The sequence below is a fragment of the Branchiostoma lanceolatum genome, chromosome 3 (assembly GCF_035083965.1).
Source record: "Branchiostoma lanceolatum isolate klBraLanc5 chromosome 3, klBraLanc5.hap2, whole genome shotgun sequence".
NCBI lineage: Eukaryota > Metazoa > Chordata > Leptocardii > Amphioxiformes > Branchiostomatidae > Branchiostoma > Branchiostoma lanceolatum.
The window spans coordinates 28580410-28604932 of NC_089724.1; the positions used below are offsets into that span (position 1 = coordinate 28580410).

General features: G+C 39.2%; 2 protein-coding genes across 4 annotated transcripts in view; one reads left to right on the plus strand and one right to left on the minus strand.

Moving 5' to 3' along the window:
* Positions 1 to 221: 221 nt before the first annotated feature.
* LOC136429529 (zinc finger and BTB domain-containing protein 7B-like) lies at positions 222 to 4060 on the plus strand. The gene is made up of 3 exons (XM_066419361.1): positions 222 to 345; positions 1608 to 1798; positions 2967 to 4060. Exons 1-3 carry the CDS (start codon positions 222 to 224, stop codon positions 3450 to 3452), a joined length of 801 nt encoding a protein of 266 aa, XP_066275458.1. The 3' UTR covers positions 3453 to 4060.
* An 8015-nt stretch (positions 4061 to 12075) lies between these two features.
* Positions 12076 to 24523, minus strand: part of LOC136431305 (xylosyl- and glucuronyltransferase LARGE1-like) — a 139722-nt gene continuing 127274 nt past the window's right edge. For all 3 annotated transcript variants that reach the window (XM_066422631.1, XM_066422630.1, XM_066422632.1), the window contains 11 exons: positions 23664 to 23855; positions 21916 to 21936; positions 18546 to 18644; positions 18042 to 18129; positions 17101 to 17225; positions 16482 to 16637; positions 15927 to 16033; positions 15460 to 15532; positions 14463 to 14590; positions 13320 to 13418; positions 12076 to 12505 (listed from right to left, as the gene is read on the minus strand). In XM_066422631.1, coding sequence (XP_066278728.1) covers positions 12415 to 12505; positions 13320 to 13418; positions 14463 to 14590; positions 15460 to 15532; positions 15927 to 16033; positions 16482 to 16637; positions 17101 to 17225; positions 18042 to 18129; positions 18546 to 18644; positions 21916 to 21936; positions 23664 to 23855 — 1179 coding nt within the window. In that variant the 3' untranslated portion in view covers positions 12076 to 12414. The remainder of the gene's footprint in view (positions 12506 to 13319; positions 13419 to 14462; positions 14591 to 15459; positions 15533 to 15926; positions 16034 to 16481; positions 16638 to 17100; positions 17226 to 18041; positions 18130 to 18545; positions 18645 to 21915; positions 21937 to 23663; positions 23856 to 24523) is intronic.

The window sequence follows — 24523 nt, forward strand, 5'->3', positions numbered from 1 at the left end:
GGTTCACCTGCCATACAGGTGAGAATGGGAGGGAGGTGGAGTGAGAGAGAGAGGGAGGGAGGAGAGAGGGAGGGAGGGAGGAGAGAGGGAGGGAGGGAGAAGGGAATGAGAGGAACTGAGAAACAAGCAGCATCTGAAAGAGCACATGTACTCCTACACGGGGGAGAAGCCCTACGTGTGTACCACCTTTAGCAAGAGGTTCACCTGCCATACAGTTGAGAATGGGAGGGGGAGTTGGGGAGGAGGGAGGGAAGGAGAACAGGAGAGACAAGCAGCATCCGAAAGAGCAGCAACGGGAAGAAGCCCTGTGTGTGTGCCACCATCATCTCATCATCTCATCTTGTCGTGAGAGTATCACGGATGAACATCACCCTCCTCCTCCAGTCTTCCCTGTCTTCCATTGCTCTCGGTAGTTCTTCTAAATTGCAGCCTGCATACTCACACAGCTGCTGTATGTAGGTTGTGCGAGGCCTGCCTACACTTGCATGTCCATGTTCATGTGGCACCATACAGGTGAGAATGGAGAGAGTTATGTCTGCTTGGAGTTTGGTATAGATAGGCAGTTGGAAAGTGATGAGGTGATAAGGAAGCATACATACATATGTTTTAGACTAATTTAGAAGAATGGAAGGGAAGAAGTAACCATATGTAGTGAAATGATAAAGTTAGGTAAGAAAATAGTATTAGGTAGTTTCCTTACCTAACTTGTTACTTAAAGGCACCCAGAGCATTTCATGAGACTTAAAAACTGGAAATATTTTAGTTGGTGTAATCTTTATGCCACATTTGCATTCGGATTTCTTTTCAAAAGTGCGCAAAAACAGCACTAAAATGATCTACATTGTGATCTTTTAGTTTCACGCGCCTATTGTAAATAAGTTTCAAGCCTCATAAAATGCTTTGGATGCCTTTAAGCAGTAACCAGTCTACCGTCAAGTTTTCTGATTGAGAGTTTTACTAGCCAACCTTTCATGTCTGATTAAATCTATTTCTATTACTAAGCTAACTTCTTACTTAAGCTGGCTGCGTGATATATCCCTGCAAGGGAGCTTGCAGACTATGAACTAGAACCAGAGCCAGTCTACCCTAAAGATTTTGATTGAGAATTTATGTCTGATTGCATCTACCGTAAAATTCCTATTTATGTACTACGCACCCCTTCTAACGTACGCACCCCCGATTTAGGGACGATTGCGGGCCTCACTTAGAAAGTTAAAAGGTTCAGGGAAAAAACCCTCCTAATGTAAGCACCCTCTCCAACATTTCAGTGGATAGTTAAGAGGTTGACATGAATGATCATCCTTCCGATGATGTTTACCGACTTAAAGGATTACTGAGAAAATGTTTCTGGGTAGAAAATATCAAACAATTTAAATTTTTGTATTATTTATTCTTTATTACTGATTGATTGTGTGGTAGCATTCCACACTTCATTTGCATGAAGATGAACCGTACTCTCATGCTGATATGCGATATTTCCGAGGAAGAGCCCCTCCTAACGTACGTACCCTGACTTTGTCGTCAGCCTGGAGCACCTGCTTGCAAGTTGAAAAGTTTAAAAAGTGCGTACGTAAATAGGGATTTTACGGTATTTCTATGCCCTTTAGGCCTGAAGCGTCATCTCTTGCTCCACACGGGCGAGCGGCCGTTCCGCTGCAGCGTCTGCGACAGCAGCTTCCGGCAGAAGCGGCACCTCAAGGAGCACATGCTGCGCCACTCCGACGCCAAGCCCTACCGCTGCGAGACCTGCGGACAGCAGTTCCGCCACAGCACCGCCTACCGAAACCACCGCTACCAGGTACAGACACTCGCTGATACTAGAGCTGTGTACCTAAACAAATTTTAGGTACAGGTACAGGTACACAGATTAAGGTACAGGTCCGGACCTGAACCTGTACCTAAACTACTTGTTCGGAAAATGCTAGATTTTCAATAAGGACAAAAGCATGTTTGAACTGGTAACAATTTTTAATTGTGCTAGGTATTATTTTTATGAAAACAGAGATGAACACTTGACTCCAGCCTTGCAAATGTGTTTTATGTGCTGGAGGTAATTTCATAGTAATTTCATCTGTCAAAGTGGCTATCCCCTGAGTCAGGCTTGACCTGATTAGTACCAGTCCACCAGGGTTCAGGTATTTTGGACCTGTACCTAATTGATACGTACCCGGTACTGTATCGGTACAGTGTACCAGTACACAGCTCTAGCTGATACCATACTGTAATTTTTGTTTCTTTCACTGTAACTTAATGTTCACTGTTTTCACGATCACGTCTTTACCATGAACTTATCATTCACCGTGGAAAAACCTATTGTTATTATCTATGATTCCTTTACACGTCTGTTCTGTAAATCACTTGCCGCCACCGTGAAGTTAAGTTTCAGTGAAAATGTGAATTTTCCTAACACCTTGAAATTTTGCTACCCTGAAGATAAAGTGAATTGCAGTAAATGATTTAGTTTTAAAGTCAATGGTAAGGAAATATTTCATACCACAATACGTTTTAAAGCCAAGTGCGGAACAATGGCTGAGCAGTTTTTAAATCGATTTAATGGTATGTTGTCTGTTGATTGTCAGAAATAATGCAATTCAGCCTGAGGCTGCAATGTTCTTTCTTGAAGTTCAATAAAACCATTCACTCATTCATTCATTCATATACCAGGTAGCATGCGTAGTCCAGTGGTTAGCGATCTTGCCTCTTGACCTAGAAGCCTTGGGTGTGTTGCTCACCTGACATGCACGCTATCGGAAAGGGTCACAGTCCTTAGGACTGGACATTAAGCCGTGGTCCATTGTTCATTGTGCTTTTCGAAAAGAGCTAGGGGAATTTCCCTGGTGCAATGAACCTGTAAATTCTGTACATAGCGTCTGTCACAACCAGTGGCAGATTAGCTCATCTGTTCATTTAGTTCATTCGAGCTAAACTGGTTCGAGATCACATTCCTTTCCTTAATCACTTTCCAGCACACCAGCCAGCGACCATGGCTCTGCAAGCTCTGCGGCGCTGGCTTCATCAAGAAGATCAACATCAGAAGGCACCTCGCCACCAAGCACGGCATCGAGGAGAAGGAGGACAAAGGGCAGGGGTCGGATGGCACAGGTCTAGCGGGGTCAGATGGTATAGGCCAGGTTGGGTTGGAGGGTATAGGTCAAGGGTCAGAGGAACTAACGAATGACGATGCAGCTGTGCTGTCGATGGGAGGGGGAGATTTGCCTGGGCTGGACCCAGGTGGGGTTGCCATGGTAACCAAAGGCGGGATCACCATGGCAACCCCAGGTGAGAAGATAGTGACAGGTGAGACAATAGAGCAGGTAGAAGATGTGGATGGAGAGGTGGGGATTTCTCTACCTGGGGGTCAGGATAGTGTTAATGAGAAGAAGAGCATGTTTCCTGTTGTAGGACCCTCAGTAGAGAACATGTTTGAGGCTATCAATCCCTGGGGAAAGTAATGATTAAGCTTGAGTCACCGGTCAGCTCTGGTTAGAGGGTTGTATGTGTTTACCACCTCATGTTTGTTGTTGTTATTGTTGCTTTTGTGGTAAAGTTTGTTTGTAAGTAGTTTTACGAGTTACAAAAATTATACTGACAAAATGATCGTTACTGCCAGAAAATAGTTACCACAAATCTACATTTTGTTAGATTTGTTGTCTGAGTGGTTGAAAACTGATTAGAATTACCATGATGATCTTTCAGACATGAGTTACTAGGTTAGCATTTTGTATTGTTAAAACAGTCAAAAAGTGATATCTATTAAGTGGATAAAGGCCATTGTGCAATGGTTGGGTGTTAAGGATATATCTTGAGCCCAAGTTAAACAAACTCACCTCCACACTTCTTCTCAAAGACAGATCCATTGATTGAGGTTTAAGAGATTGCCATGAAGACATATTATATGACTTCTCTTTTTCATGTTTCATTCCATTTTTTACATTTGAAAGTTGTATTCAAAGTTTTAAGTGCCAACATTGTATTGTCTCGATAAAGAAAAATTCTTAAAAACAATCTTAATCTCAAGAAAGATTTTACTAAGAAAAAAAAACTTATAAGAAATCAAAATGACAATATTATTGCCATGACAATGTTCCAATGAAGTCTTAAAAGTTCAAGTATATAAAAAAGTTTGACTCAGTTGACACAAGTTTAACCAAGTCTATATTTATTCTAAAGATAAAGATGTTGTTAGATTGAAGTTTTAGATGCCCATTTATATATATTTATTCATTGTATAAAAGAGTTAAAAAGATTAATGTTAAAGACAGACTAGTATAATATTCAGATATTCAAAGTTTAACTGTTTATCTGCTAAATGTGTAGATGGTCCAAAAATGATTGTTGTGTTGTGGGATTGAGTATTTCTGCACTCCTGCCATTTTTTTGACATTTGTAAAGTGCAGATAGAAAGTTGATGATCTAACCTTACATGGTTACATACATGTACTTTTACATTGTATATACATGTATGTACAATGCATACATGTATACATGTACATTGTATATCCACCATTTTGAAAACCAGCGTGTTTGAGAGATTGTTTGAGAGATCAAATTTGATTTTAAACCTTCTTGCTCAAACCTGCTATTTTTCAAAGTGGGCCGGATTAACGTTAATGGAACTTACATGTACCTGGTGGAGTTATATTTGTACACATTACACAGGATGTCACACTCCATCCACTCGGTGTATGACATTGTGTATGTTTGCAGTGGCAACTTGTTGCTGGTCTACTTTTCTACTGCTCTTGAATGTGATGACAGCTACAATGATAGATTCATTTATTGCAGATGTGTAATATGCTCGTACATTCAAAATGTTGTGTTGCATTTAGTCTTTACTACTTATAATAGTGTCATATTTTCGTATTTGGAAACTTTTTCCTTAAACATTTACAAGAAGTTATGACTATGACTGCAGTACATTCTGAATATTAACACTTTCTTTTGCATTCAGAGAAAAAAGGGCACATACAAATACATGAGATTGATAACAGTTATATAATAACTATTGTTGCATTAATTTTGTTTTAAGTGCCAACATTTTGTGTAGTGCTGTAATTTTGTTCTAGTGCCAACATTTTGTGTAGTGCTGTAATTTTGTTCTAGTGCCAACATTTTGTGACGAGCTGTACATGTAAATGTGCCAAAGGTTTTGCACTTTTCTGTATGCTTGCACTAAGAAACCTTCAAGGCTCAAAATGAAGTACTATTGCTCATCTTGCCAAGTTGTTGTGGTATTGTCTTCTTGAAATGTTTCAGTCGGAACTGTCAAGCTGAAGTTTATCATCTTTGCGTTAAGATTGTGTGTAATTGTGCTGCTTATTATTATCAAGTTTGTTTGTTTGAACCTTCGTTGTTCAGTTGCAATAAGTCTACTTTAAATATTTCTTTACATCCAGATAAAAGAAGATATCTTCTCACCAAGACAGGCCTGCAAGTTTTAAGGGCACACAATTATGTTTTATTATCAAAACATTTGTTCTGGTGCTATAAATGCTCACATGTTGTAAAATATTAACTAAAGGCAGTATTAATAAGTTAATTGAGTGCAAAGCAATGCAAGGTACAGTGCAAAAAAAAATCTGAAATCAGGGTAACATATTTTGCTGCTTTTACTGCAAACAGTTCACCTATTACTGCAACGTACATACCTTATATAGTCGTGCCGCTGAATGGCCGAGCAGCTATGCTAGCAGACACGAGAGCCAGAGGTCATGAGTTTGATTCCTGGCTATAGATTACCTCACTCCACCCAGGTGTAAAAATGGGTACCTGACTTCGGTTGGGAGGTAAAATGCGGTGGAAGGAGAGGGATGGGCTCCACCTTCCAATACCGTGCCCAAGAGACTTAAGGCATTGCTTAAGGCCTCAGAAAGGCTATGGGACAACATGTTTACCTATCCAGGACAAGCCATGGATACTAGAAAATAAGTCAGAAAATGAGATAAAAAATTATATATGCTGACACCAAAGACTCTGCGGGGCTTAAAAGCCAGTCCAACAAAATTAAATGCAAAAAAAATCCAAGATGTCATTGTAAGGATGATAATTTGAAACCGATAGGAGTTACTGAATGTCAACAATAGCTTGCATACGATTCAATGTCTGTTCAGTCTGCAAGCTAAGATGTTCAGCTTTTGAATACTGAAGTTGCTGATATTTTTTTCTAGTTGAAAAATGAAGAGGTTATGTTTGCGTGACCTAGCATATACTTTCCAGTTGTGATGTTAATGTTGCTTTCACTCTTTATATAGCGCTGCATAGTTCATAGTGGCAACTGTTACTAGCAAGCACTATAGAATTAAGTTCAAGAGTTGCAAACAATAAATGTTTCACGCATTCCTCACATTGTCTTTGTTTTCCTTCAATATATGACTCTTGTCAAATCCTATTCCAATGTTTTTAAGTCCTTTTTTCAGCTTTTGTTTAGAAAAAAAGGTAATCATTACTTTAAAGGAAAGCTACACAAAAAATTGAAAATCCTTCTATGCTATGCATAATATATTCCAAAGTAAAATTCTTATTTCAAGTTGTTTCACATAAGTCCGTCATAGTTCTGGGATTTTCCACAGTTTTCAACTTATGCCGTGCTGACGCCTTCTCACCTGATGATTTGATTATATGACGTCAGTGTTTCAAATTTTTCACCTGATGATTGAATTTTAGAACACTGACGTCATATAATACAATCATCAGGTGAAAAATTTGAAACACTGACGTCATATAATTAAATTATCAGGTGAGAAGGCGTCAGCACGGCATAAGTTGCAAACTGTGGAAAATCCCAAAACTATGACGGACTTATTTGAAACAACTTGAAATAAGAATTTGACTTTGGAATATATTAAGCATAGCATAGAAAGATTTTCAATTTTTCGTGTAGCTTTCCTTTAAAGTGCACTAATATTATGTAAGAATATTATGTCTACATGCAAGCTTATGCCCGAAAGCTAATTGCAAGTACATGGTACGTAGAAGTAGAAGCACAGGAGACATACATGTGACAGTGGAGTGATTGACGTTATCTCCATGAAAAATGGAGATATAGTTTTGGTTGTGTGTCTGTGTGTGTTTGTGTTTCCAGATTCTGTACTCAGCATAACTCAAGAACCTCTGGATGGATTGTGATGATATTTGGTATGTGGTTCGATTTTGGGCCCCCTGGTATTCGACCTTGGTACTGCCACAGAACTTCCATCTTTTTGGTATCTTATGACCTGGACATGCTATCGTCTTGTTGTAAGAAGAGACCACTTGAAATGCAAGTGTTGACTATATCTAGGCAATTTGGGTTTGACATCTTTTTAGGAAGCAGAGGAAGACAAAAAGCCCCTGGTGTCAAAACCCCCAGTTGTTGCAGGGTGCTAATGTATAGGTCAAGCATGAGGCAGATAGCACTAATGCTGGAAAGATGCCAACTAATTGGTTGAAGCCTTGGTCCAAGGCATGGCTGCTAGGACATTGAGGGACTGGAATTTGGACAGCCATAATTACCATGAAATTACCATGGCAGTGTGCACTAACCAAGCATTAGTGCTGCATATGTATTTCTGGCATTAATGCTACATTAGACAACAGTTTGGCAAGGGTTCCAGTCATCCATGTACCACAGAATTCCAGTGCAAATATGACAGATATACATCACACACATAAAATTTCCATCATTTTATTTGTCTTCCAGCTTCATACAAAATCAGTCTATCTCTAGTTCTTGCTTCCCATTCGTCAGTGCAGGGTGCCTGTACAGATATCTACATTGTTTACAAAAATAGACTCTCAAACCTAACAACACCTGTCTAGAACTATTGCGAATGAATCAGTCTGAGTAGGTGCACATGTACATGAACTATGGGATATACTTGTATATCTTTTTACGTTCGCAATGTTCCCACTACGTAGTCTCTAACGTTCGAAGCCCCGTATGATTGTGTTATCAAAACTGAGTCTGTTGCATTGTATCACAGTGCAAGTAGTTTGTGTGCACAGTACAGTGGATGCTTATCCCCAAATGGCATCAAAAACAAGCTCCTGAATGTTCATACAAGAACATGGAAAGTGGCCTCTTTTTTTTTAGACACAAACTTTGACAAAGTACAGGCACTGTATTCCACTGCAACAGCCACCACCATTAACTAACATTGTCAGATAGCAGAGGCCTAATCTCCAAGCAGATGTTGGGGTGAAAAAATCCTAACATTTGCTAACTGGCCCTGCTTTCCGTCTGAAAAAACAGGACCAAGCTCGTGAATGCCGAGATCATTCCACCCAACATCTGCTTGGAGATGACACAAAGGTTACTGTAAATTTATGTATTGTAGCGGTGGTTTTATTTTGTGGAAGGAGAAAAGGAGGTGTTATAGATTGAAACAATTACGTAGTACAGTAATTGTACAAGGGAGACACATAAAATTTTGTGGTGTTATGACTACAATTGGGAGAGGTCGAATAAGACCACTGCAAAAGTTCCAAAGTTTACAGTACTCTTCCCAGCAGCATTTGGAAGACTAGGGGCACAGGAAATTCAACATAGTTCGTGCACATCTCTAGTGGAAATCTACCCTGTACAAATTTCTCCGTTCTCAATTCTCTTTGTAAAAGAGATGTACTAGTATATGCCTATTTACAGAACTACATTCCCACCTCCCATTGGGGCAGTTTGAACTGTTCATACATGTATTTATCTAACCTGTAAGGTTAAGGATTCTGCAGCTTATACAGGTGAGGCATCATCATCTTATTTGTTCATCCTCTATCAAGGATGGTGGAGCATTAAAGGTCCGTTGGTTTTACGTCTAGTCTGGCACCCATCCCCATCTAAACGCTTGATCCTTACTTTCTGTGTAATTTCAGGAATCGATTATTCCTCAAAAGCAATGTAGTGGGGGTCAAAATTGTATTTTGAACCATACGACAATGCATTGCAAGTACTGTGTGACTTGGAGCAAATCAGAATTCTTGCCTATATTCTATATATAAGGGAGTATTCAAATGCCACCCTCCTAAAAGCAGAGCCCCTATCGCTCGATTCGTTACCTCGCTCGCGTAGGGGCCCTGCTATTCACCCCCGGTAGACACGCTTCTGGCAACGTCACCACTAAAACAGCTTTCAGCCAATCAATCGGTACCTTAGGTTCAGAACAAATTAACCGCCAAATTGTGCCAAATAAGGATAGCTCATTAATCATTCATGAGCAACTGTCAGTAACGTTGCCAGAAGCGTGTCTACCCAGGGTGAAGAGCAGGGCCCCCACGCGAGCGAGCCAAATCGAGCGATAGGGGCTCTGCTTTCAGGAGGATGTCAAATGCCAATCATTGCTCTATCAAAAGGTGCCAGACTATTTAATGAGGAAGAGACCAAAGGAGCGAATGGTGATAGAACAGGATGGTTTCCAGGAATTTTCCATACAAAATATTTGTCTGAATCCAGGCCTGCTCATTTCGTCTTCTTACAATGTACATGATGAGGAAGCCTAGGAGACTGGGGTAAAACAAAAGACAAATCTGAGCTGAATTAAATGCCACCTGACCATATTTCAATATGACCTAATATGGTCTTAAGTTTCCATATATGGCATGTAGATATCTGATTGGTCCCCTTATCGTGATTCTTTTAATTTTTGGTCTTGACCTCTGATTTTGTAAGATATCCTTTCAAGAAAGCAACTCATCTGTCAAATGCTAACTGTAGAAACAAAATGGGGAGTGGGAAAATGTCTTACTTTTTTCTTGACCCTTGACTTTTTGTCTCTCTTAAAACTTTATCAAGGACATCACCAGAAAAAGAGAATCTTACTCATCAGTGGAGCTGAGACTGGTTTTTACCTATTGCTGATTTGGACTAGTCCAATTTCAAGAAAATGATAGCAACAACAATAAGGCATGGTAGATACAGTTCAAACTAAGGGGTGGTCACATAAGTCAACTTTTGCCAACAGGCAAACTTTACAATATCTTTACAATATCAAAAAAGTGGGCCACTTGTTTCACTGACACCCCAAACACAAGAGGGGAAACTAGTTTCCAAAATACTTAGCTACCCAAGAAATATGCAAAATAACTAGACATCAAAGTTGGGGCACTTGTACAAAATAATCTATGGAAGACAATAACAACTACTTTTGTACTTAATCTATCAACAATTGTAACTTTCATTGTAGGAAAGAATACCACACAACATAACTATTCACAAAACTTGGCACTTATAACTACTCAAAACTTTTATCTATTTTTACAACCTAGTACGTCATGTAAAGACACATCCCTGTTTTAAGAGCTTGTTTTACAATAATCTGAAAGCAAAGTTGTCGTTGTTTGTGTTTTTTATATTGTGAAACCAGGGGTACTTGATACAATGTATACAGGCTTGCCTGAGAGTACATTGTATTTCCCTGCATAAATAAAATAAAATATGAAACTGATCTTTAATGAAAGACTCTGAAAGTAGAATTGAATCTGAACCAAAAAACTACGAAATTCTAACATGCTAGAAAATTGGTGCTTTTTTAATATTATAATTGTTCAGTCCAAACAAATCTTTCCAAGATTCAGACTGGATGTGGGCCTACCTTTAACTGATATTAGCCAATGACAAAAAAAGGAAAAAAGTAGGATGTGTCTTTACTTCAAAGTAAATAATACTGTATCTATCTGACAACAAAACATTCTTTGGCACAGAAGTAAGTACAAAGCCTCAAATGCGGTGGAAAAAAAGCTATTTACAAAGTTGATGCTGGGATGGAACTGAAATGGTACTGATTGTCAAGACAGGCATGGGGGTGGAAAACAGCAGAAAAAATGAGCCAGAGATTTCTCAATGTTGCTTTTCAGTTTAAACTTGAGCCTTTCTCAATATATTCTAAATGTATCTTAGATATACATTTGTACCTGGCATTTTGTCCATAAATATCAAATTGATGTACTATCACTGCCTATTTTCTTTGTGACAACCCAGCAAACATAATTGGGAGTTTTTCCACATTTTGCAATATTCTTCCCTTCTTTAGGCCACACCAATTCAATTTCTTGGTTAACGGAATTTTTGAAAAAAATGCTAGATTGGAAAATCAACATGAAAACAGAATCTCAGAGGAAAGTCTGTACTTTGGTGCACAGTTTCAGGGTGTAAACAGGGTCAGGTGCAAGTTTTCACCCCAGCTTTCTATCTTAATGATGTCCTTGTGATAAAATTTAAAAAATCCGTTAACCAAGAAATCAAATTGGTGTGGCCTTAACTAAATGTTACTTTAATACTAATCTGGTAAAGGCAACTCAGTGGCATCTGTAAAATTTAACCAAGGCAAATGTTAGGATTTTCCAAAAAACTGTTTTTGTGACCAAACATGTGTGTAGTTTTGCAACTCCTAGTTGATCCCATATATTGAAACACAGACCTCTATACAGTCCAGTTAATAACTTAATGTAACAGTAACTGTTATAGATCAGACAAGAGTGCCATCAAGAAGTTGTGTCTTGAGAAGTCTTGGTGTCTCATTATTTACACGGAGAAGGAAAACAGCAGCTTATAGGTTGCAGCATTATCTTTGTTTAACAGGGACAGGGTTTGTCTTCATTTACATGTATTCACTCTTCTGGCAAGGACTACATTGTACTAATTCCATAGCACTGTATGTCATCACATTTTGAGCTTGGCTTATGCTCCCAAAAGTACATCTAATAAGCTCTATTGGGGTGCCTGCATTCTTATGTCTTTTAGCTAATCATGCTAATCATCTCCCTAAACATCCTAAATATCTTCGGAAAGTGAACATACATTTTCAATAGACCCACCCTGATGGAATTTTTTCAGAAAAAATCCATCTACCATTCAAGTGTAACTACTTGCATGGTAGCCTCAAAAGCACTATTCAGTTGGTGTTTCAAAATTGCAGTTGATTTGTTTGGCTTAATCTAACATTGTCATATTGCTAATAACATTTTCTGTTACGAAACACACAAAAAAGCACCGACCAGAAAACAATACTGAAATCCTTGTTTCTTTCACTGTAACTTAACGGTTTTCACGGTCACCTCTGTATCGTGAACTTATCATCACCGAGAAAAAAACTGTTGTTATTATCAATAATTCCTTCACACATCCGTTCTGTAAATCACTTGCCGCCACCGTGAAGTTAAAGTTCAGTGAAAATGTCAATTTTCCTTACACCGTGAAATTTTGCTACCGTGAAGATAAAGCGAATTACAGTATGTATCCAACAAAATAACAGCAATTTTGAAATATAAACCAACATGTACTATATGGATGCTAAACTATGGCTTCTTGAGTTGCCTGATTTCGTGCCAGGAAAAAACAAGGCTGTGTGTCACCAGCAGACAGAAGCAGCGGTCCAGCACTGGGTGGGGATGAGGGGCGTGGCTATGTTACTATGGAAACGGCCGGCCTCCCGGCCATCACCATCATCACCTGTCGTTGGCCACATATTTGTTAGCGGAGAAGCCGTATTTTCGTTGCAAGTCTTTTTGGAATTCTTCCTTTAGCACCTTCAGACACCTGAAAATTCAAAATAATTTTTTAGATACATGTAGATAGCACCTACTGTACATATTAACATATTGTATTATACATGTACACATATGCCTGTACACATAATGACTGTAAATTTCAGCGCAACTCAGTTTTTACTGCGAGGCCAATTTGTCCCAGGTTTGCTCACTAAACCAATCACTACTGCATAATTATGTGTTAGCATATAGTTAACATGCAGTATTGGCAGTATGGCAGCTTAGGACATAAAATATCACATTGTAGCATTTATTTTGTAATCATGGCCCTATTTAAAATGGCATGTTCCAAAACATGCACTGCAAAACAAGGTACTGGTTTATTATTTTCATGTAATGTACTAGATTATATTTCATCAGTTTCCAGAGAGAGTAATTTCCTTAAACCCTAAACATCACAGTCTAGTTCCTCACATCCACTGCACTTTGCAGCAAATCCGTTTTCATCCCTTGTCCTACGACATCCCCTTCTGCAGAACGACGTACAGACATGCAGTTCTCATTTTTCCCTCGGACAGCTGCTGAGTGGAACTCTTTACCTGCAGAGATGGTGGCTGCCCCCTCCTTGGCGTCTTTCAGGGACAGGGTGACCCACCTCCACTAGACCCAGCTAGACATGTACATTAGACACCTTCCCCCCGTCACAACTGGTACAGACAACAGTAACCATCCCAGCACCAGCACTACCCGTCAAGCGCAGCAGATTCATCAACATGTTGATGTTGGCTGCCTAACCCCAAAAAAAAGAAGCCATCATCAAAGCAAGTCTCAAGGAAAATGTAACACGGGGACTGGCTGCTTACGTTCTGTACTGCTCGCTGGACCTGAACTTGGCGATGTCGAAGCTGGGGGCGTGCGGCATGTGGATGATGAAGGCGTTTGGTAGGATGATGAACTCGTATCTGAGGGGAAAAAAGATCATCAGTTTTATAACCATTATCATCTATGCAGTCAACATATGTAATCTTAATATACATGTGTGTATACTTAGGTAGACTGTCATAATGATAGTTTTCTTATTTATTGACTATTGTCTCTTCTCTCAACATCGATGACACTGGTTACATCTTGACGATGGTAAGTGTATTTCCAAACCTATACTATTAGTCATTGGTGTTTCATACTGCCAAGAAACTATAAATAAATAAATAAATAAATAAATAAACTGTATGAAAAACTTTGTAGATATGTTAAGTTTTAAACATGTACATGTAGTCTGTTGAAGTCAAGGACGGTCCACTGTCTGCTCGATACAGCGTTGCATCTGAACATGTGTCCTCCTACTATAAGTAGGAAAGGCTACCTCCATTTCTGCGAAGTCAGAGTGAGTCTTACATTTATGACCCTTAATCTATTTCAAACTGCCAAGCATGCGATGTTGGATATGTTCAACAGGGACGTCGATATTGACAGAATGTGTTCATGAAACCATTCATAAAAGCTAAAATATGGAACTCTCCTTCTGGGGAGTGCTTCCCACACAAATACAAACCACAAGCCTTCAAAACCAATGTAAATGGCTTTAAGTTAATATAAAAGTGACCAACACTGTCCTTGCACTGAGCAATACCGTTTTAAACAAGGTCACACACAGGAGGTTCAAAATCAACTTCCCAACACCTACCCACATAAGAAGAACTTCATTGCGCGACAATTGTAACTGGTACAATGTATGGCAACTTACGCACATGAGAATTGAACTACTGCTAATAGTTAACAAATAATATAAAGAACTAAATCTAGTCTATGACTAACAGTAAAAATAATCAGATTCTATAGAATATTGTACATGCTTAAAAAAACAACTATATGCTCTAGAACAGTATACCGAATCAAGAGGTTCTTAAGTCAAGCTAACTACAAAAGTCCAGAAACACAGACAGACAGACAGACACACACACCCAAAACAATATCACCATTTTTCATGGATAAAAAAAGACTCTCACCCCTGTGCATCCAGCTCCATGATGTGTGAAACTTTGTTCCAGCCAAACCCCACAAACCTGGTGTCATACTCAGGGAGCTGGTCCTTACGAACTACGATGTACGGCTCAAAGTCGGGCTCCCAGTTCACCTGGGGGGATGGTCATGGCAGTTTAACATAAAATCGTCACGTGTATAGGGCAAAGGTAAAATCTACTTGTGTCAAGGTGTGTGTACTTGTAATTCTAATAGGGAAATGGTCAAATCTGCTTAATATGCGACTCGATAAATGGTAAAAATTTGTACAATGTATAGTTATAGGGAAATGCTTACAAAGAAATGGACATTACTTGTTGTTGAAAGCATAATACATTGCACATGTATTGTAATCTAAAGAAAGCTATTGAAATCTAATGATTGCATCTTCCTCAAAAGTTACAATGGAATTATCCAAGCTCTTGACAATAAAGGGCATTTTCTTCTAATTTCATGTAAATTAGCAGTCTACAGTGACCAACAAGACATTACAACCTGTAAAGATCACGGCTAGCAACCCTCCCTGTAAAGATATACCCTGTTACAGAAACAGCAAGGAAACTTCCTGCCCTATGTGCCACTAGGCACTACAAGGGTCTGAACGAATGAACAGAGAGATCTTTATTGACACAACAAAAGCACAGCGACTTTCGTAAGGTCTACTACATGTACATACATACATACAAACGAATAAGTGCATACAAATGAGTTTGATTACATACAATCATATGGGATAGAGCAACAAATCGAAATATCACATGTGATATACTTATACATTGCTTGTTCTAATGTCCAAACTTTCTTTGATGAATATACCTATCTGTACACAGTAAGGATTATCACCTCCTAGTATGTAATTGAATCTATCGACAGAACGGAGCGCATTGAATTCATTTGAACAAGCGGATATAAAGGTGAATAGCTTTGAGCGTTTATCCTTATATCTTGTACAATTCATAATAATGAACAAACTATATACTTTACCCTGTATGGTGTGGTTGCTGTTCTCCACTTGGCATAGTTAGTGGGGGCATGGCCCTTCTGCCATACATGGTATCTACAGGAAAAGGAGTTATTCGTAAACGTCAGACACCAGTTGAATGAAGTAAAATTTAGAATATACTGAAATTGCAGCTTATCATGTTTCTTGCTACATTACAGATCATTGTACATTGTACAAATGTAGCTAACAAAAGTGAAATGCTTCTCAGGAGGTGAAACCTAGATATACAAAATGTAGATATAGATTCTCGCAAGAATGGTTTTGAAACTCTCTTTGAGCTTTTTGCGTACCTAAATGTGTACAGTTGCATTACAGTTTATCCTATTTCTATGCAGGTTAGACATATTGTACATTGTTGTAGCTGACAAGTGAAAATTAATGATTCTCGTGAGTCCAGGGATAGATTCTTGCGAAAGAGAACATTGGATAGGCTGAATCTTTTTTATACCTGAATGTGTAGAGAGTTCCCATGTCCAACATGGACAGCAGCTCGGCCTTGGACTTGGGGAAGGACAGCCGATACCGCAGGGTTTCAAACGCTGGAACCACCAAGGACTGTGGAGGGGCAACAATAATCACATCAATATTATACACAATGTGTACATGTACATTATAGCTATAGCTCAAATTAAAGTTTTTTTTCATGCCTGTTCTGTTTATTCATAAAGCTACTCTTTGGCAATTACACATTTTGTATACATACATTAAAAAAATAAAAAGGTATCAAGATATAGTTTTCATATTACAGGGTATCACATGGAGGTTCTCAGTCTGTGCTAATCACTGCAGTAATATCTACATGTATACCTGCACTTGTTATAGACCGATGAATGTAAAATAATGGATATAATTCATTAAAGATCAACTGAAATGAAATGTGACCCACATCCCTGAAGGGCCCTTGAGTATAATCTCAGGGCTAGCGCTTTTTGGGCTGGCTCCACGGAATAGTGTACTATGAATACAATAAAAGAATCAATCATCATATTGGCATTCTCCTTACCTTCTTCTGTCTCCTCATGTCCATCATCCCCACTGTTTTCTTCAGGTAGGGATAGAGGTTGTACATTGGGAGAAAGTCTATATCCATCAGGAACACGTAGGGAGTATTGACCTGCTGTAGGGCAATGTTCCTCAGTAGGTTCACAGGGTAGAATTGCTGAAGAGAAAGAAAAAGATTGTCGTAAGTTATAGAGGCTAGACAGGCAACCTACACCTCTGCTAAGGAACCATAGTTTCCTTTGCTACATTTTACATTCTTGCAATCTAGAGGAAACTATAGTTGGAAAAGAAACAGCTAGGGTTGTTGCCCTACATGTACTTTGAAACAGTTAAGGGTTCTTAAAAAGATTTATGGATTTGCACCCAGCTCTTTCCTAAGTTTGAATCACTTTTTTTGAAAGCCGAAACCTTCCTACACAAGTACAACAAAAACATTAATTGAAACTTCTTCTTCTGGTACTGATAGAATAGTAATGGCTCTGGCATCCACCTCAATTGGCAAGCATGTCCAAAAGAGTTTTGAGTCCACCACATCAAAACTAATGTGGGTAATTCTTTCCCTTATCCAAGTTACAAGCTAAACAAGTAAGAAAGCAACCAAAGTTCTGATGTTTACTCACCCCTTCCTTATAAACGATGTGGTATCCCACATTCTTCCTCTGCATGAGAGTCTCGGAGCCGAGGGCGTAGCGGAGGAACTGTTGAGCCTCCGCATCGGACATGTACAGCGCCAGGCTGATAGGACCTGGACAAGCAAAGTATATGTTATATACTAGTTACATTGTATTGGTTTTAAATAAAAGTCAATTTTCATTATCTTTGGATGACTTTCCTCACTTCACTCAGGTGTAAATGAGTACCTGGCTCATCTAGGGTTAGGGACGTCCCTCGGATAGGACGTTAAATGGAGGTCCCGTGTTTGGGGAGTGCCACACCCCGCACACGTAAAAGAACCCACCACACCTTTCCAAAAAGAGTAGGGGCATGCCCCGGTGTGAGATGGTCCAAAACCTACAGTCCTATGACCGCACATGGGTTCGCCCTAAGCTTAGTAATAGACTTTGGCTAGTTGGGCAACCCTGGCATGTACATGCTGAACCAATAAATAAATACAGATTTAGTATGTAGCCTTTATTGTTTAGTAGTCAGAGACTAATTTCTCTAGCAACAGTCCCTTTTGTCACTATTTTGCAAGGCGCAACTGTGCAACAGGGTATGTGTTTACACGATCCACCGGTATTATCGACTTGCAAAATTGAGAGTTCATATTATTTCTACTTACAAATCTTGAAAATCCTTGCAAGTTGTAAGTTGCTAAATTGTATTTCGTATGTATGATATTCTGTATGATATTCAAAGGCTGCATGTAAGGCCACACCAATTTAATTTCTTGGTTAACAGATTTTTATTTTCCCCAAAAAAAAAATTTTTTTAAAAAAAAAGATCATGAAAACAGAAGGCTGGCCCAGCCTTCTGTTTTCATGATTTTTTTTTTGAAAATAAAAATCCGTTAACCAAGAAATTAAATTGGTGTGGCCTAATCTTTAAAAATGTTCCTGACCTTCCCAGTGTCTGCAGAGTGCCTCCAGCATCTGTAGTCTGTCCATGGACAGCTGGGCCACCAATGTCACGTCAGTGTCATCTACGGACTGGGCAACAATAAAACAAAACATTCAATGTTGTAGAAACAGGCATTGAAACACAAATATCTTAAGGCGAAAATCATGAACCAGGGTGACTCAAAATTGTTTAAACTTAAGGATACACTCAGTCTGTTACTGCTTCTTTGAAGTAAAAATGAGGTAACAGAAGAAAATCAAATCAGAGCCATGAAAGGAGAGCAAAAAATGGTATCATTACAATTACTTGAAACTGTACATTTACCATTATTTGAGACAGTATCATCACAGATTGTCTTCTTGGGCTCTGTTTTCATTGTAGTTCTTCAACATTAAGCTCTCTTTTCATACTTCTTTAAGTTTAACATAATGCATTATCTTTTAATTAATAAACACAATTTAAAAAGAGCAAATGTTCCCATTCAAAAGAATGTCCTCGTCATCACCTCATACTGGTAGTCCAGGAAGTACAGGTGAGTCCTGTGCATCAGGACCCGCTCACGCCGGAAGTCATAACACTGGTCATCCTCGTCAAGAGCATTTAGCTGGGGAAGTCACAATTACACATTAAACATTACGACATGCAGAGCTTTCAGTCCAACTCATATCATTTACCTTGTGGCAACATGGTTCGTACAATCCATGAGGGTACACCCTCCTAACGCAGAGCCCCTATCGCTCGATTCATTGGCTCGCTCGTGTAGGAGCCCTGCTAATTTAGCCCCGGTAGACACGGTTCTGGCAACGTTACTGACAGTTACTCATGAATGATTAATGAGCTATCCTTATTTGGCACAACTTGGCGGTTAATTTGTTCTGAACCTAAAGTAACGATGTGAGACGTAACCTGATTGGTTGATAGCTTCCCAGCGTCCTTTGCGCTTTTGCTCTAGATGAGGTTTTAGCAAATTTAAACCCTCTGATTGGCTGAAGCTGTTTTGGTGACGACGGTGCCAGACCCGTGTCTACCGGGTCTAAAGAGCAGGGCCCCTACGCGAGCGAGGTAACGAATCGAGCGATAGGGGCTATGCTTTCAGGAGGGTGTGAGGGTATAGATAAATCTCTGCTGTCTATCAGTTCAAACAATATATTAGCGTCTACATTTTTTGTTTTGCCTTCCAGTCTATGATTTTCATTTTGACCAAGTTGGACAGCTGTAGGTCTATGGGATTGATACATTACGGCAAGTTTGGATTGTTCCAAATTGGCCACAAAGCTTGGAGTAGCTGGATAACATACAACTACAATTGTTTGTATAAATGAATACAGACCTTATGCCCTTAGTTATTAGCAGTTAATCTTTATCTATTCGTTTATTCTAACAGACAAATCTGTTAGCATTTGCAGTTCGTAAGGCTAGCATTTCTGTGCAAGCTGTGAGTTATAACATGTGTGAAAACAGATGAATCGCCATGTCATTAAAACTTGGCCACGATAACAGACTGGCTAGACAGTGGTGCTGATTTTTAGTTGCTCTCTGTCTGCTTTGTCTCGATTTTCAAAATGCGTCAGCAAAGCGACTTCATAGTTTGTTTGTACAAGTTCACAGACCAACTTCACAGCTGCACAAAACATGCTAGCACCTCCTTAAACTGGATGCCCTTCAAATCTAGATCCGTAATTATTTATCTAAGTAGGTCCTTAACCCACACCAGACTATTTTGTCTTTGAATATGAAGTAGTGGAAAGGTTGCCTGGAATCCATCCTATTTTAACTGTGGTTCACTCCTGGACCAACGATTGCTTCCAATTAGAATATAGTCTGGCCCCAATCCCCATTTAAATGTATGGTCCATACTTCCTGCAAAAAACAAAAATTACTCAAGCAACTGGATTTCGTTTTGTAAATGGTTGGACGTTTAAGACAGCATCTGCTGTGCACTGGTGAATTCACTGCATTGTTTCAGGAAATTACTATGAAACGTTTCTCAGAAGCAGTATGGTCAAACTTCTGAATGCCTGGTCAAACCCTGGTACCATGCCGTTACGAGGACTGTGTGACTTGGAGACAATCAGATCAAGAACACTTGCCTATATTTCAGACAAATAGTCAAATGCAAATCATTTCTCCATAAACGGGTGCTAGACTATTTTTCAGGGAAGCAATCAAAGGAGCAAACAGAGCTAGAATAGGATGGATATCAGGCTAGTGGAAGGTGCCCATCACACGTAAAACTCAGGTCAGCATGTGGGTCTATATTACACACTGTCAGGTTCCTTAGTTCCTCTGGTGTGAGTGGATGGGGGTTTGAATAAAGGCCTGTAGAGTTCACAACTCGTCTTCTTAATACAATGCATAAATATAATTTCTCCTTGATGAAAAGTACTTTTTGGAAAAAACTGTCACCAGAAATGTACCCATGCTCCAATTCGTCATTTAACCTCCTGGCTGTGGTAGCACTTTGGCACCCACTTCCAATTGGTTATAGGTAAGGTGGCAGGAAGAGGGTTAACAAGCTCAACAACGCAAAGGAAAATTCCAGAGGGAGGGAGGGACGGAAACATTCCCCAAAATCTTTTCATGTAAAAATGCTCAAAACTGCTGCTCCTCACATTTTTCATAACTGTCACTGACAGTGGTATTCCTTAAGTTGGTCAAAGTCAAGGCCAATGATTACACAGTTGTGAACTCTCGTAACCTCTTTAAAATGTATAAAAGCCATGACTGTGATTCGTCAGGGTGACCACTGCATGTGTCAGTCGGATGAGATGATTGGCTGTGGGCTAGAACCTTAGGTCATGTGACTAGTCATGTGATTAGAGATACAAAGTGCCACCAGCACCACACCTGCAGTAAAACACCTGTTATGCAGACCAGCCTTTTGAGCCTAATTTACATACACACCTGTATTTGTACTCTATGCAGTATGCATGTATTATGCTCACAAATGAAAGTTTAGCTGGGTAAAGGATCAGAGAACTGATCAAAAGCTTTATGTATGGAATTAGTGTATAACACCTTAATAACATGTGTAATAATAAGAAGAAGATAATATGCATTTTGGGAAGATTATACATATATAGCAAGGGTTGACATGAAAACGTCAGTTGTTGTTCCGTTAGTAAGAGAAGCAAGGACCAGATAGTTAGAAGAGAATAGAGTAGTGCTTTGTGATGGACACAAGACAGAACAACATATGGGCTATTCTACTGAAATTTCAGGAGTATAAGGCTAGAATTAAAGTTTTAGGGGCGTAGAATGATGGGGGGGGGACGTGAAATAAAGGTTATCATATCGAAATGACTTACTGTAGATCACTACCCTAACATGATGAATGCTTTGAATCATAAATTCTACCAATAAAACTATTAAAAGTTCACAAATAAAATTTTCCCCAGCATGCTTAAAATCTCTATCAAACAATGACACATGCAACTATTAGTATTCTAAGAAGAAAATTCAACTACTATTAAACCATAACCCTGCTTGGTCAGGCATTTGAAAACTTTCTCTAATCCAATCATGGTTTGCAGAAACTCTTCTTCAGCGTTACTAAGAATGAACTAGCAGAACTAATAACCAGTATGATACTGGACGTCTAACCTTCATCAAAGTTCTATCTGCAAAATGATGTCATAAGGGTAGAGGTCAAAGGTAAAGGTGGGGTAGTTGTACAAGTTAATGGCCAAGTCCTGATAACTACCGGGGTGTTAAGTATACCGATGTTAGATTTTGAAGCCTACCCCTGAACAAGAGGATGGGAAAATTCTATTCTGCCCCTCCCCACGATTTCAATGGAACAGCCCACAACATTGATCACATGACCAGATAGAGCACTGTCAGGTAAAGAAGAAGAAGAAGGAAAGACGGTTTACCACATCGATGGTTTCGGTAGCCTTGAGAGAGCATGGAAAAAGAACAAACAAACAAGCGGACTTCAGTCACAGTTTGGTCAGAACAACACAACATCAACAACAACATGGTACAATTTCAAGTCAACATGATGAAATAACGGCCAGGCCAGCAAGGATGATTACTGTATAGGAGGTTGTAAAAATGGGAATATAAAAAGTTTTTCCAAGTTCAACAAGTTTTTTCCTGAAAAAAATGTCATAACCCCCCTCATCCTTCCTGGCCCTCCTTTAAAGGCACCCAGAGCATTTTGAGGCTTGAAAACAAACTGGAAATATTCTAGTCGCTGTAATATTTATGAAATTGACATTTAATGACACTGTTTACCACATTTGCGTGCGCATTTCTTATCAAAAGTGCTCCAAATCAGCACAAAAATAAGCTACATGGTGATCTTTTAGTTTCACGCGCCTAGTGTAAATAGACCGATCCCATAGCCCCGCCCACGTCCTTCAAAACATAGAAATGCAAAATCAAAACTAAAAAATGCAAATATTTGACAGACACGCAGTCACTCTCCCATGATTGGTCAAAGCGCTAATTTTGATGGACAGTCAGAATTATATAGGGCTTTGATTTTCTACCAGTTCTCACCACACAACGACGTCGTATCTTTGCTCCTATAATGTCGATATGTAATGGTATAGTGTTATTGAAACTTACTATGTGTAGGGAAGACTAGAAATTGGACTTTTTTAATTCAAGTTTCAAGCCTCATAAAATGCTCTGGGTGCCTTTAAAACTATTTTACTTGACTATAGAAATAGACAGTCCTGTAATTTAAAAAAGCAAGGACGTTGTATAGATGAAACCTCTTTTAAATTTACCAGTGATTATATTTTTTTTTCATCTTGCATGCTTTAACACACAAATACAATGATAAAGTTCCATCCTCCAAACATCAGTGAGATTGACAGTGAATTCGTATATTACCAGTTGAAACATGTTACATATACATGTTAACATTTGGACAAACAATAGTGAGTGGGATGACAACATTCCACAGGAGGGAGGGGACATCATGAGGACAGTGCACAGTGTCTTCTTATGTGTATTAGTTCTGTACTTAAAACATTGCACAGTGGATTCTTAATACAACAATACACAATGGAATAAAGAACATAAAAAAAGTAAATACAGTAATTAAGTGTATTGCAAATTCTTGTCAGAAGGCTTTTTGAAAACAATGATAAACAATGACAATATGGGACAAGTGGCTACTCTAATTTTGATTGCTCTAAATGTCAACTTGTTGGGTTTGTCTACTTTATTTTTAAAAAGTAGTCGAAGATCAAGGATTTTTTGGTAAAAGAAAGAAACTAGAGATGATATTAAGAGAAAAGCAAATGTTGAATCTCCTACCTTATGGTCATGGAGGACCCAACATTTTTTTACATGAAAGAATGAAACTTGGGAAAAGAAAGAACTAGAACTCAAATGCCGATAGCAAAATTGCAGACAAATGCGACTACAAACAAAAAGAACAACACATGTACCAACTGATTTACCTCCAGCATTTGGGTTTGGACTATTGCTTCTAGACTTTCACATTCTATATCTACGTGTCAGATATTTTGTGGAAAGAATCTTTGTTACACAACGGATCATAATACCCCCCAGTGAGAGTCTTTAAGCTTTGTTGAAAACTTAAAGATCTGGAAATAAGTCAGTTTTCATGGAGACAATAAAAAGCAACGATTGAAACTCCTACCTTCTGATCCACCTCGTCCAGATGTTGGACCTTCTCGCAACCGAACAGCTCGCGGCGCAGCAGGTTCCCGTCGTACTCTAAGAAGGTCAGGTACATGTTCTTAAAGAACTCCACGTGCTTGTTCTTCACCCGCAGCTTCTTGGGAGAGTTCCAGTGGATGACCTTCAGGTCAGTCACCTCTGTGTAGCATTGCTGGATAGAAGAATGGTTTAAGGTCGTAGGTTAGTTTTAACTCTTCATTAAGTCTTGTTTTTTTTTAATCATACACTTTGTTGTAATGTCTTATGATAAGCTCTGAATAAAGTCCTTTACCAGCTAGCTACAAAATTTGCTCTTCAAAGTTGCAATATGATAATGATATTCTAACAGCCTTTTCACAAATAACTCATGTGACAGTATACTGTCAATGTTGTGATCTTAATGCCTTGATTGGTTAATTCATGTCTGGTCCAGGAAAGTTGGACAATATACAAAAATATACAATCATAATTTGTTGAAAGACAAACTAAATCGATGCTCTGCTTCTTCCGATCGGTACATGTATAATTGACAGTCACTGCCTCCATGAAATCCTGACACACCACTTGTTATGCTTTGGTCACAATTGGAAAAAGTGGGCCCTGCCAAGCGGTTCAAGGGCTGTTTATTTGCACTTTCAGTGTTACCCCTATGTGGCCCCATCTTTGGGTACGGCCGGGCCCTGGAAGTTTTTAACACGGAGTTAAAATCAACATGGGACCCGGTAACAAAAAGGCACCGTGAGCTGATCGTGAGAACACCAAGAGGTAGCCTTCCAGTGTCCACCAGTCCACTGGGCCGGGCTACACCCCCTACGGGCACCAGTGCAAATGTGACCTAAG

Excerpts from the sequence above, each read along its gene's own strand:
- LOC136429529 (XM_066419361.1), top strand. The coding sequence starts at position 222 with ATGGGAGGGGGAGTTGGGGAGGAGGGAGGGAAGGAGAACAGGAGAGAC. Across the intron at positions 346-1,607 it reads TCTCATCATCTCATCTTGTC|GCCTGAAGCGTCATCTCTTG; the intron begins GTGAGAGTATCA and ends TATGCCCTTTAG. Across the intron at positions 1,799-2,966 it reads ACCGAAACCACCGCTACCAG|CACACCAGCCAGCGACCATG; the intron begins GTACAGACACTC and ends ATCACTTTCCAG.